The sequence below is a fragment of the Meleagris gallopavo genome, chromosome 6 (assembly GCF_905368555.1).
Source record: "Meleagris gallopavo chromosome 6, MGAL_WU_HG_1.1, whole genome shotgun sequence".
Classification (NCBI taxonomy): domain Eukaryota; kingdom Metazoa; phylum Chordata; class Aves; order Galliformes; family Phasianidae; genus Meleagris; species Meleagris gallopavo.
Window position 1 is genome coordinate 7619194 of NC_139409.1, and position 14098 is coordinate 7633291.

At 39.4% G+C, this 14098-nt stretch overlaps 1 protein-coding gene across 3 annotated transcripts in view; it reads left to right on the top strand.

The window, feature by feature from the left end:
* Nucleotides 1-14098, top strand: part of DPP6 (dipeptidyl peptidase like 6) — a 492473-nt gene that overhangs the window by 460712 nt on the left and 17663 nt on the right. For all 3 annotated transcript variants that reach the window (XM_085227008.1, XM_085227007.1, XM_085227009.1), the window contains exon 17: nt 13976-14023. In XM_085227008.1, coding sequence (XP_085083134.1) covers nt 13976-14023 — 48 coding nt within the window. The remainder of the gene's footprint in view (nt 1-13975; nt 14024-14098) is intronic.

Here is a 14098-nt window from a genome sequence, read left to right on the forward strand (position 1 = left end):
ATCCTATATTTTTACTCTGACCAGGAAATCAAATTTGTTTCAGATGTTTCATAGGCAAATATTTATATTAAATTTTCCCTGTCTTGAAAACAATTCATGGGCTGATTTAGAGATTTAACCTCCCCCATACTTCATACCTTGCTTTAATAACTCACTTTGTTCAGTGAGTGATCTTCAGTTGAAAACTTGAAGGCATTTAGCAATGCAGAAACAACTGTGGGTTACATTAAACTCTTTAAAATAGCTTTTTAAGAATTGATTAATCAGCATGTTTATAAGGTATTCTATGATGCTTAAATGGAGGGCACTGGAAACTAAACTAAAGGACAAGAAAGGTCTGGCACTGGTAGTGTGATCCCAAAGGTCAGGAATTCTACTCACTGCTTCAGTATCATAGATGCAGCATGTAATTTTCTTATTTTTGCTGTCCAACAGTGCTATCTGGCACAGGCTGAAATGGGAAAAGTATGCCATAATGGAAGGTAACCTCTCTTCCAGGAAAACAGTGTAATGCTTACTGTCAGTAGGCAACCCCTGTTGCAATCATTCAGTCCCAGAAGGCTAGTTACCTTGTTTTTCATCTAATCTTATATGCTCATGATTGAATTACTGTAGTAGGACCTAAGAAAACATGATGCTTTGCAGACTGCTCTTAGATTATCTCCTCTAGACACTGTCAAAAAAGCAATGTGTGCTGGAGCAAGGTCACTCCTACTGTCCTTTTCATCATAAAATATGGGCTTGTCTTTCTCTCTCCTCTTGTAAACTAGCACAGCCTTTGTCAGTGAGTCTCTGAAATAAAGGAGGAAAATCTGCATGGAAGTGTTTTGGCACTTTATACTTAAATTTCATTGAGGATGAGGTTTTCTTTTCTGGAATATGATGTAAAATTCAATTATGTAGAGAAAAGGTAAGAATTCTCAAGTTTCAGCTGTGGAAAGCAATGTATTCCTGTTTATTTGGTGAGGTTTGTGCATATAAAGTACAAAGCTGAATGACGGATAGCCAGTAATGCACTTAAACCCATTTTTTTGGTGATAACTCTTTCTCCTTAGCAGGAATAAAGCTTTACCAAGACTATCACTGTAATCAGCTCTGCATTGTTTTAGTGTTTCCATTTTAAATTCGTGCTCCTCATGTTCAGTGACTCCTTCCCTCACGCCCCACCACTATTAATACTTCAGTGTTAATACTACATTCATGGGGGAAGAAAGGATGTGCAGCCACTTTTGTTGCAGGCTACTTTGTACCCTAACACTCTGTGGAGCAGTTTTGGTTCCAGTGTGTTCATTCTTCTGTTTGAAGAATGAGTCTGTTTGAAGCCATTGAGATTTTGGCTTCAACACACAGAACTAACAATGGTTTTTCTGGATCCTGGAGTTCAAGTCCCTGCTACTGCATGCAGGCAGTTGTATCCTCACTGTAATTAGAGAGTCATGAGGTTCCCAATGAGGGGTTAATGCCTGCTAGCTTTGAGACAAAAGGAACGGTGAGGAAGATCCCTGACAACACATGCATACATTACTGCAATTAATGCCACTTAATGTGTGATGAAAATGATAGGGGTGTGTGTTGTTCATGGGATACCTACCAGCCTGCTAATTAAGGTTCTCCATAATCATGCCTTTTCAGGAAGAGAATAATCATTTTTAGGGATGAAACAAAGAAAATTAGTAGTTACACAGAATGGAGAGGACTATAGCAAGGACTGAGGGGAAACTATTCATGCGTGGCATGGCATGGTCTGGTGATACACAGGTGCCTTTGCCACTGTGCTGTGTATCATCTTTTCATTTTATTGACAAATTTGGGAAAAATCAACTATCAGTTTGAAAAGAAATAACAGTGTATCTAAGAACAGAGAGCACTATTTCTTCCTACGCATCTTGCGTCCCTTCTGTTTTTCCAGAAATAGTATGAGTGCTGTGATTCAAGACACTTCGGCATTGCTGTAGTCTGTTGAGCTCTTTGAAGATTCTCTCTGCTGGAACCTGTGTTTGCCTGGTAGTCTTTACTGCCAGTGTTGTGCAGGTCAACTAGTGCTGAAGCTGTTTCTCTCTTTGAAGAAAGGAAAATAGGCTCTCCTAGTAATATTCTAGTATTAACCACCTCCTTTGAAGGCCCTCTCTAGCAGTATCAGTAGTGTGGCTTAGATTCTGTAATCAGTAATCACAGGTAGCAGGAGTGAAATCATTTCTACCTTTCTGAGCTGGCAATTTTGCAGCTGTAGACCAAAATGAAGCGTTGTACCTGAACTGTGCATGATAATGTGTCCAAAGGACAAATTTGCCCAAGGGATTTATCAGAGGATAGATCTGCTTTTTCCAGGCATGTCTAAAACCATGCTGTGGAACCATTTTACTAATATAGATTTTTTCTGCCCTCTCATGTGGTTGCAAGACAAGCTACTGCCCACGTAGATGGCACAAGTTTGAAATGTTATACTTCTGGAAGATTCCACGCACACAAAGTTTTTGTGTAGGTGGGACTAAGTTTAAAAAGGAGATTAAATTCAATCACTGATTTACAGTGAAGAGTTCTTCAACAGAATGCATCAGCTTGGTATTTACACTTGTCAGGGCCAAGATTCAGAAGTGGACAAATCCTTGATCTGTGCAATGCTGAATCCAGTTATTGACTGCTAATTAGCACCTCTTCTGCATTCATGGAATCATAGGATGACTTAGATTGGAATGGACATTAAAGATCATCTTGTTCCAATTCCCCTGCCGTTGGCTGTTTGCCCCCCACCAGATCAGGCTGACCGGAGCCCCATCCAACCTGGCCTTGAGTACCTCCAGCATTTAGGCTTCCACAGCTTCTCTGAGCAATCTGTTCTGGTGCCTCATTATTCTTTTAATATTGTCATTTTTTACTAAAACCCAGCACTTCTGGGAGAACAACTTGTAAAGGAGCCTGGAGGAGGTCAGAAAAATGGGAAAACTTGTGTGCTGCATAGCCGAGGGCTGTGCAGTATGAGATAAGCTCAGCCAGCTGAAATGCCAGTATCTAGCACCATCACCACTGGCATAGTTCAGTCCACGGATTTTAAGAAATAATTTTAAACTTGTGAGCAAATATATAATACTAAAAACAACATACAGAATTTTATATCTTCTTAGATCCCATGACCGCGTAAAGACTTTGGTTTTTTGAAGATGTGTGTTTTGGAAAACCTCCTATTATTTTCTTCTGTTATGGGATTACCAGTTGATTTAGCCAGGCCTGAATCTATCCCAAAGAAAAGCTAAATTAAACTGATAAAGCTCTTCGATTTATTGATGAGTTCCATGGTAACAAAATAACATTTTATTTTCCCCATCTTCTTATCAATGTAAGCAGTTTAATCTGCACTTTTGTAATACCTCAGTTTATAATGCTGAGGTTTTTGGAATGCATTTGGCTTGAAAGCCTCATAAAATCTTGGATATATGATTTTTAATCATGGGTATCTTCACAAAAAATACTAGTTTTAGCAAACAACTCCTCTTTCCGGAATATTCATCACAAAAACACAGATACTTCTACTGCGAGGGACTTGCTTTCTGAATAAAGGTGTCTGAATTCTTTTTGCATTGGTAAAGAAGATTGTGATATTTATCTTTCATCGTGAGTCATGAATCAAATCAGATTTTGCTTCACTTACTCCATTTATATTAGAGGCCATGAGATCAGTGCAGAGACATTATTGGCAGTACTGTATATATTTATGTCACTTTGAACATGAAAAGCTTAATATTTAATGTCTCAAGATAATTGTATATTGAGATTTCTCAAATACAGGGAGGAAGAAATATAAAAATTATCATTGGTAAAATAAATGCAGCAGTCACAGTTGTATTTAAATTATGGAAAGACGCACAAAGTCCCTTTGTAACCTTCCCCCATAAGAACATTTTCATGCTTTTACCAAACGGGGAGCAGAGGTACAGCAAGAATTAGTGGTTTGCCTTTGACCGTATCTCAAGTCGAGTATCACAACCCTCATTTCCTTTCTCGTGTTGCAAGGCAGCGCTCCTAGGGAAAGCACCATTGGCTACTGGAACAGATTAGAAGTAGGTCTAGCTCCACAGCCAGTGTTCTTCAGTGGGAGGTGCATAATTACTCTCTGCAGGATTTTTCCAATAACATATTCATCAGGGATGTGTCTGCCCAGTCTCCACAATAAGCAGTTGGTTCATGCCTTCAGGCAGGAGGATAATGAGCCTTTTTCTACATCTTTCTTAATTCCTTCATTTAATCAGACCTTTTAACCTGTGTTGTATGGGCCAGACCCACCATCACTTGAAATTAGTGGAAAAACAGGAGATGAGGATGCTTTATAGTAATTATGGTCAAGCAGATGACAAGAGAACTATACATCAGCATGAAAAGTCTACCGTTCTACAGAGCAAGTTCATAAAGCAGTGTTTTATCTACAAAAACGAGCCATGTTGCAATGTGTTGCCTTGCATATCACATAGAAATGTGACCTATTGTACTCTCATCAATAATGTTTATTAAATCATACCCGAGTGAAGAGTTAACAAGGTGTGGTTGCACACTTTCGCAGTTAGTTCACAGCCCTATGCAGTTTCATCTCAACAGCAATTTAATAACTGGTCTGTAATTACATCACAGGCCTTAATAAGCAAGAGCCCAGCCCTCCCAGGTGCTGAATGCTCTTAATCCCACAGTGATGGCAGAGGATGCTGCATGCTGCAGAGAAACCCCTTCACGCGTTGTAGCAAGAGCAGCAGCCTTTGCCACCTCATCACTCAGTGCCTTTGGAGACAGGCATGGTATTCAGTGATTTCTTCTTTTGAGAGAAGGACACAAAACTCATATTTAACCTCCCCAGATAACCAACGTTAAATGTGCAGAGCAAAAATGCCTCCATTCATTGCTTGTTTAAACTTAGTTATGTGGCAAGCCTGCTGCTTGGCAAAATCTGTGAAGTGTGTGGGTTGACTGTCAACCAGTAATGTCATAAAACTGCTCATCATGGTAATGATAAAGCATCTCTGAAGCACTGTTCGCTGAAATTCAAGTAAAAGCTTTCTAAGTGCTGTTGATCCTGCTAAGGAGGCCAGCACTTGGCATTTCAAGTGACCTTTGGCAAGAATTGTAATAACTGATGTCATTGAGGCAGTCTAAAGAGACTTAATTAGATGCTGCAATAACTACTAATGCTGATACAGGACTTCTATTAACAGAGTTTAGAGCTTATGGATAAAGAAACACATTTGGGTTTAAACAAATACAAAAGGTTGATGCTTGGGTTTTACTAATGGAGTGTGAACCAACTGGCAGCACGCTTCAGTACAGCCATCTTCTGACAGCCAATTTTAGAAGCAGTAACTCCCAGGCTCTGAGGGAGATGGTTCTCACCTGCATCCCCAACTGATCATGTGCCCCAACTTGTCTTGCTGTGAAATGCAATGACCCTTTATAAGCGCGCTGTAGTAATTTTTATCAGTAAGTCATAGAGAACCATAACACTTTCTGTCCACCAAGTCTGGAAGAGAAAATCAATGCTGCTCCCGAAAGAGGCTTCTCCATCCTCTATCCATGTTTGGGGCTTTTCCCACCTGTATCACAAGCAGGTGCATTCCAAGCTGAGTCCATGGTCTGAACTGAATGAAAACTTCATATTAATTCAGTTGATGTATGTATATTTATTTTTATGCTGGAATCAGCTCTGGAAGCTGTTACACTGTTTTGTTAGATGGCTGCACAAGCACTGTGGGTGGGAAATGCTGGAATTGCCTTACCTGCATGTCATGGAGTGGCTGATTTTCTGGATCATTTGAGATGTTGTTGGCTTGCTCTGGAGTGTTTGATTAGGGGTGGAGAGCCCATGTTAGATGCACTGTTAGGAGGAGTGGAACATAGTTACATTTTTCTGGGTATGACCCAATGGCACAAGTATGAGTTTCCCACACAGCAATCATTCAGTGAGCACACTGGCCATGCCTGTGAGGCAGTCCTGGCTGCTGCTCACATATTGTGTCACTGGGTGACTGTTATCTGCTGTGACCAGAGTGGTTTCCCATGCAGTGATGATTACAGTGATGCTTGACTTTTTGTATACCCAGTAGCAGGAGGTTGTAATTAGTGCTTCAAGGCAAAATGTGACCTCTTGGAACTTTTCCTGAGGGTTATGAAGCCTAAATTAGTTTCTGCTCTTTGAAAGCATGCACAGACTTAATCTGCGGGCCCTATTTATATTATAATTACTATATAATTCTCATTTGCATTCACTTGACTCCCTTTCTCACTTAGCAGCTAAGGTTGGCTCTGGTGTCTCAGTGCCTTTGTGCATAGGACAGGGGTCAGGATTCCCAGGGGTGAGGCACAGCGGGGGATTCTCTCCCTCTCTTGAATGCTTGTACGGTATTAACATAGCAGGCTGGCACGAAAAATCTCTTCTACACAAATAGGAGCTATCATAAGAGGTTTTAGTCTGGGAAAAGAGAGGATACTATTAGCAGTTTAAAGAACTTCTTTTCTGTTGGCTCTTTACAACCTAGATATTAGTCTGAGATTAATTACAATGGTATCTTTTCTGGATGTTCCCATCATCTTACATTTTCCTTTTAGTAGACCGTTCATTTATGTGTTGAATCATAGAGTCACAGAATGTTTGTGTTGGAAGGGACCATTAAGATCATGTAGTTCCAACCCCACTGCTACAGGCTGGGAATATGGTATAATATTGTATTGCTAAACATCTTTGAAGCTGTGTACTCATTGACAAGGAGCAGGTGGAAAGAAATATGCATGAACATTTAACAAAAAATGAACAGGCAACATCTGTAATTTCATTGCATGGAAAAAAAAAAAAAAAAAGGGGAGTGAAACTCCTATGCCCTTTTAAATCACTTCATTCTGCAAAGCATTACCTTTTTTTTTTTTGCTTTTTTGCTTTGATCCTGTTTAGATGTTGACTCTCATTGGTAAGCGTGAGCTGTCTGATGTTGTCCAGAAGCAGGTGGTCTAACACCCGCTTACAGCCAGGGTTCCTGTCATTTGGTCATTCTGTACAATACAATTTTTTATTTGAATTCCACTCATAGGAGATAAATGTCCATGACAAGAGGCTTCCACTGATGCTGGGAATAATGGAGCTTCACAAATCAGGCAGTGGCCTCCTGCATGCTGAAACCAGGGTGCGTCACTTCCAGCTATATGAGCGACCCTGGTTGAACTCATTACTCTGTAGTGGATTGTACAGATGTTACCGTCCTGCAAGATTTAAAGCTTCCTTTAAGGAAAACTGCTTCTTTCACCTCGCTGGCCAGCTGGATCAGCTGTAGGGTTTATTGCTGCTTTTGTCTCCTGTTTGCATGATACTTAGGGCTTTATTAATGTAGTCAGTACGTTTGAGGATATATTAAAATTTGAGAACACACAGGAGGAAAGCTTAATAATGGGACAATGAGAAGCAGTGTTGTTTTTGTTCTTGTAAAGTGTTAATATCAAATATTAACTATTACTTAACTACCTAGGAAGCCATTATGTATGCAAGAAAAAAATTAATTATAAGAAGGATAAATTAAAGTTATCTAAATCACATTATACAATATTAAGAATATACAAATAAAATATGAAGTGAGGTTTGTGGATTGTAAGCAGTGCTAGGAATATATTTTCTCTCATGATGCAATTGTGAGGAGATACCCTTTTCCCTTGGAAATATCAGCGTCTCTATTAGAGCAGCTGGGAGGACTGACAGGGACTGCGAAGCTCTTCCTGCCCTTCCACTGCTCTGCCAGGGATGCAGCTCTGGGAGATGTGGTGAGGACATGGTTGCACAATCTCTCCGTTGTGATAGTACTGCTATTTGTATACTTGTTAATCACAGAACCGCAAGATCATGGGAAAATTCAGATTAGAAAGCACCTGAGGAGATCTCTGGTCCAATCTCCTGTTCAAAGCAGTGTTAGAACAGAAGCCAGAACTGTATGCTCAGGGCTTTACCCAGTTTGATCTTGGAAGCTTCCAAAGATATAGATTGCACAGCCCTCCTGGGCAGCCTGAGATATCCAGAGGCTTTCTAAGGTGGACAGGTAATAGAGACAGTATTCCTCTACATAAGTTATTTCTCTTCAGATTGGCATATGCTAATCCTATAAAAAAACTTAAATATATTTAAAGCATAGTGACAATACTTTTATCTCTTCTCAAAGACTGGAGAAAATCTGAATTTGAATTGATGGATGTCACATTAATGAGGGATTAAATTAGAAATGTCAGGATATAGAGCAGAAACTGGAGAAAAGAAAGTAAGTTGGGTATGAAGATTTCTCTGTTCAGACCCATATCTATGACTGAAGATCTGAACTGTTATCCTGGGCCAAAGCACTGGTGCCTTTGGACAAGACAGTGATCCCTATGTGAGCTGGAGTGATTCTGTTTGGCATTTCCATCTCCAAGTACACATTCATGGTGCGCTATGAGGTTCAGGGAGTCGGCAAGCAAATTTTCTAAGCACATTTCATTTTTTATATCTGATTATTAGTCACTACAATGGGTAAATGTATCTGCAACATTTATTGAACATCATAGATTTCCCTTATTAAGCCTTGGCACCATCCATGTGTCTTTTGAAAAACTTGACCACCATCTCATGAAAGGAAAGGCATGTTTTCACTTATCCCCCAGGATGTGATGCCTCATTGGACGATATTAATTAAGAAGGAGAGGGTGAGGATTAGTTTAAGAATTGTGAGGAAAGGTTAAGGATTGCCTAAATGAAATAAGGCAGTAGATTAAGATACAGAGAAATATAAGGCTAATTGGAGATCAGCAGCAGGGTTCATTAGGAGCTGGTCTTGGGAATGACCTTACTGAGATTTTTCCATGACAGCCTGGGAACCCAAAGCTGGACTCAGCTAATGGAATTAGACTACAAAGCTGATAAGCATCATCAGAAGGCAGAAAGAAATACTGGAGGAGTTGGCTGTCTTACAGAACTAGAAAGGAGAAATTGATAGTACAAAAAGCAAGATTAAGCACGTGATGACTGAGGGCAAGAATTTGTTTTGAGTGCTTGAAGCTTTAAGAGTGGGTGGGTGCCTGGCCATGCAGTGCTCATCACTGAATGTCTTCAAAGCACCTACCAGCTGTGGCCATGGAAAAGGCAGATGAACTTTTTGAATGAATCAAGCAAAAATTTTTCCAAAGAACCAAGCAACTGGCAATTCTGCTGTATAAAGACTGGTTAAGACATCCTCTACAGCAGGGAGTAGAGTCCTGGTCATTTGTGTTTAGGAAGGGTGAACTGAAAGTGAAATGCTCTTGCATTAAAGGATAAGAGGAAAAGAGAATTTGTACTACAAAAGGGAGCTAAAATAATCTACTCTATCCAATGGAATGAGGACATTAGGGAGACGTGACTGTTACGACTGCAGAGGGAATACTTGTGATTAGTAGAAAACAGCTTTTGGGCACAAAACCACAGAGGTGTAAACTGGAGTGACAGCCAACAGAGCCTGAAGTTAGAGGACAGCTTCTTTTGGAAGAGTGAAGTACCAGCAGCAATTACGTCAGAGAAAATATAGCTATATTTAGAGGGCATTTGTCAGTATTTTTATAACATGCTATTGCCTGAAGAAGCAAGGGAGAACTTTTTCAGTCCTGTATCCTTCTGTGCCCCAGCAGTCACAGGAGGGACAATGTAATGGAGCAGGTTGGATGGGTTGGTGTCAATCCCATGTGCCCTATCTGTAGGCATCGCAAAATTCCATGGAACTGACCCTGGTCCTGACCACACTTACGCACTCAAGCAACCTCTTCAAAAACTCATCAAAGCTATTTTGTGCAACATAATTAACCTCTTGTACATTTGCCCTCTAGACACAGCTAACTGAAATTATCTCAGCAGAGCCAGCTTTATTTCTGCTGTATGCAAAGCACGCATGAAATCTATCACCAGAAGTGACAGCGCAGACACCAGCGGTACCTTCCGTTTGTCCTGTTCTCCATGTTTCCTGGCAATAAGACTGTATTGATTATTTTACAAGACAAGTTACATTTGAGGAAGTAAAGATTAGATTAAAAGATGAAATGCCTTGAGGAGGGTGAATAGCAGCACAAATCTGTTTGATGTTTGCGTCAATAAGGTTGCCAAAGCAAACAGCACGAACATCTGTCTGTAGCATAAGCTGGAAAATATTGTAGATGGGAAAATATTTTAATTATAAGCAGTGGCTCAATGAATTCCCCATGTCTTTATTTATTAGGGTGATATTATCACCCCAACATATGAACTTTATGCAGCACATATAAATAATTCATGGATTAGCAAATAAAGAGATCTGGAATCTGTACACAGAGATGGCTGTTGCCAATTATCTCACTTGTGCAGAGCCAGACCCTCTCAGCTCCCATTGCTTGCAGCTGCTCTTTTAAATCATTCATCAGTGCTTAAGAGATACTCTGGTGGTGCTGGCAGAGAGTATTTGAATTTTCATTGTTTACACACTGAATTTAGCTTCTGGTCTGAAACTATCTTCCACATTGAAGCCTTTGAGAATATGAATGAAGAGAATAAGACAATTTAGACAATTCATCTTTTTTCCACTTTCTAAACAATTAAATAATTTTGATTACTTTTTTTTTTTTTTTGCAATTTTACATAATTTTTTTTTATAATTACTACTTTGTTTTGATAATATAGCTATTTAGACCATGAAAATATCAGGAATAGTTTGGAATATTCTCTTTAAAGTATTGCAGAACAAATGTCAGTTGAATGCTTTATTCAAAGTTGTAAGATTTTCAGTTTTTATTCTGAAAATCTAGCTGATTACCTAAATATGTACAGAGTTGCTTCCTTCTGATAGTGTTCAAGCAGAACTCTCTTGAAAATAATAGCGAGAACTGCTTAAAAATTGATGATGAGCCATAGGCAATGCTTTTTCTTGCCAAATTACTGAGGCACAGACTTTCTGTGCACTTTCAGAAAGCAGTAGTACCTCCGTGATGATACATTTGCCCTTGTCATTACAGCGATATGGCTTAATTTACTTCAAGCATAGATAATGATAGTAACATTTTTTTTCTAGCACAGATAATGACAAAAGTCAAAATCTTTATGACAGAGCTAAATTTTTAGCTGAAAAAAATTGTAAATTCCTGTAACTAGAGCCTTGTGCAGCATTATTAGGCAGTAGGATGTGCCAGGCTCAGGTCCCATCCAGATCTGGAAGGGCTGAGCAGTGAGGAGTGGTGGGGCAGGGGTGGCCTTGTGCCACTGCTGTCAGCTCTCAGCAAGTAAATTAGGTTTCACTCGCACAGCTGCAAATGACAGTGGCTGGCATTTAGCAGATGGCATGTGTAATGGGACTGTCACACCATTACAGGTTTTAAAAATGAAGTATGGAAGGCAGCTAAGGAGCATACACTTTCTAATTTCGAGAGTTTGTTTCCTTCCCTGTTGGGCAGTATGCACTCAGTATGCACGTGTTGTAAGACTCGGTGTACACGTATGAGAAGGCACAGTATGGCACGTAACTTGGATGTTGTAGTTTAAAAATTGGCATTAAAATGGGTAGTTTACACCAATCCCTACAGACAAAAAAAAAGGGGGAGTGATTTCTCTTCTTAATGACTTTCAAACTATTCACAAGCAAAAGGTATTGAATAGCTGGAATGTCATCATTGGCAATATTTTGTACTGAGACTAATCTTTCACAATCCTGCATTCTGTACTTTTCTGTCTTTATCATTTTTCCTCATTCGTTGTCAAGGATAAATAGAGCAACTCAGAAGACTGCTTTTTCAAGGAAATTAATGCATAGTTTAAGATGTTTTCTTTGATATTGACTCAGACTGAGTATCTTTGTATGAGACTTCACTTTAAAATATTTATTTGGGAAGATGGTAGTGAGGTAGTGAGAGATAACTAAACACAACGTATAATACATGGGTTTTGTAAACTGCATATCGACTTTTTTCTTAGTTTCTGATCGCTTTCACAGTGCTAACATGGGGAAAAGAAAGGAAAAATATATTGGAAAATAAAATGATGATATGTGTTATGTTTCTGTCTCTTTCTTGTTTTTAGGCATTTTTCTGTTAAATAAAGGACTGCTGTATCTTTGATTGAAATAATTTGGGAGGAATTCTTTTATTTTCATTGATGATTTTATCATGCCCATGATGAATTCTTTATTAGGTTTGTTGCACTTCCAACAGGCTGGAAATGCAGTAAAAAAGCAGGGCAGATTAGATATAAATACGGTCAGCATGTCAATGTGTATCAGTAGTAGGAAGGTAAATTCAGCTAAATCTCAGTGAGTAAAGCAGTATTTTTCTCTGTGATTTATACTGACTTGGCTGCATTTTAAGAAGATGGTGCAGATAAAAGAATGTGATTGTTAGAGAAGACATTTCTCAATGGCTAGGAAACCAATGTCAGACCTGCTGCATCAGTCAGCTTAACAGTAAATAAAATTTGGTCTGTCTCTTTTCTGTATAGGTAAGGTCTACATTAAACACTTCTGAAGCCATATTTCACTCAATGGGATATAGTTACGGGCAGCATTAGGAAAACCATTGGCCTTAAACCACTCTGAAGCCCTTCTTCCTGTCAGCAACTTATATCACTTGCCAAACTGGTATGGGTGGCTCACGTTAACCCACTTTTGTTGCCATTTACAGAGTTTTGGGACACACTCTCATATTGCGAGAGGTTTCTGTTGGCAAGAAGTACCCAAGTGGCTGGTGCACATGAACAGCGATCATGGTTTGTAGGCTGAAGGACTCAAGGCGTGTTAAAGAGGTCTGAATCCCAAAGAGTATAAATTTTATCAATCCCAAAGAGGCTTAATTTTGAAAACTCTTAATTTTGAAGTGTAAAAGGGGCCTATCTTTTTTAATTAAAAAAAAGTCCAGTCCAACTGCAGGTTCCCCAGAACATAAAAGAGTCAAAGTCCCAAGAAAGTAGGAACCAGCATTTCTAACAACATTCCCTCCAAGAGTCTTCTTAGAGCCAGCTTCAATTTCTGCTGTCCCTACACAGACAGGGCTGAGCAGCTCAGCTTTGCTGCATCTCGATGGGAAAGGAAAAAAGAGACAAGACTAACTAGACTACTAACTACTAAGACTAACTAACTTGGAGGTCTTTGAGGGTCTTCTTTCTTCTGGAGCAGTATTGTCAATCCCCTTAGAAAAGTTGTAAGCAAGTATGGTATAACCAAAGAGTGGCTGTGCTGGATCAGAACAAAGTTCCTTTTGGTCCTGTCTCCAAAAGCAGCAGGGAGATGATACTTGAAAAGAAAAAGGAGGGTAAGAAGCTGGGAAGCTACAATGAACCCAATTCCAGTGACCATCTCATTTTTCTATCAGTCAGCCCCTTAGTGACTTTCTGAACTAGAAGATGAACCCAGACCACTGTGCTACATCATCCTACAGCATCCTAAAATCTGTCACATGCTGTGACAGTGAGTTCTTTTCTTCACTCGTGTGCATTATGTAGTAATGCTAATCCTTTTTTTTATAACACTGATTTCAGTACCCAAATGCAGCATTTTCAGACAGCATGTGGTTTTTTTTTCCCAGTGTGAAATAAACCTGGTGTTTAATTCTTAAAAAAAAAAAAAAAAAAGTTTACAAAACAGCAACAGTTATCCATGGCGCATAAAACATAAATGCTTTGTGCAGTGATGTTTGTGTGTCATTAGAATAATTTAAAAAGCAAGTGATTTGATTGTGTTTGTGCTAATTGTAATGTTTACAAATTAGGGAAAGATGCATTTAGCAGTCCGTTGGGAAAAAGCTTTGAAACCTCGCATGTCTTCAAGTCTACAACACTGTCATTTATTCATAGATTCTTTCTAATACCTGGATGATTTGCTTTTTAGATTACTCTTGCATGGAAAGCAATCCTCAGGAGGCTGCAGCTCCGTGGAATTCAAAACCCAGTTCACGTGGGTATGTGTGTGTATGGGTAGCTATTTAACCACCTTGTTTCCTTCTTCTTTTCAAGGTCCCCGGGTTCCGATGGTGACTGTTCACAGCATGACCGATGCACAGAGTAAGACTGGATTTATGTCTTGAATTTCTGCAGTGAAATGTAGCCAGGCAGGACAGTAGAGTCTAGCTGCTCTTT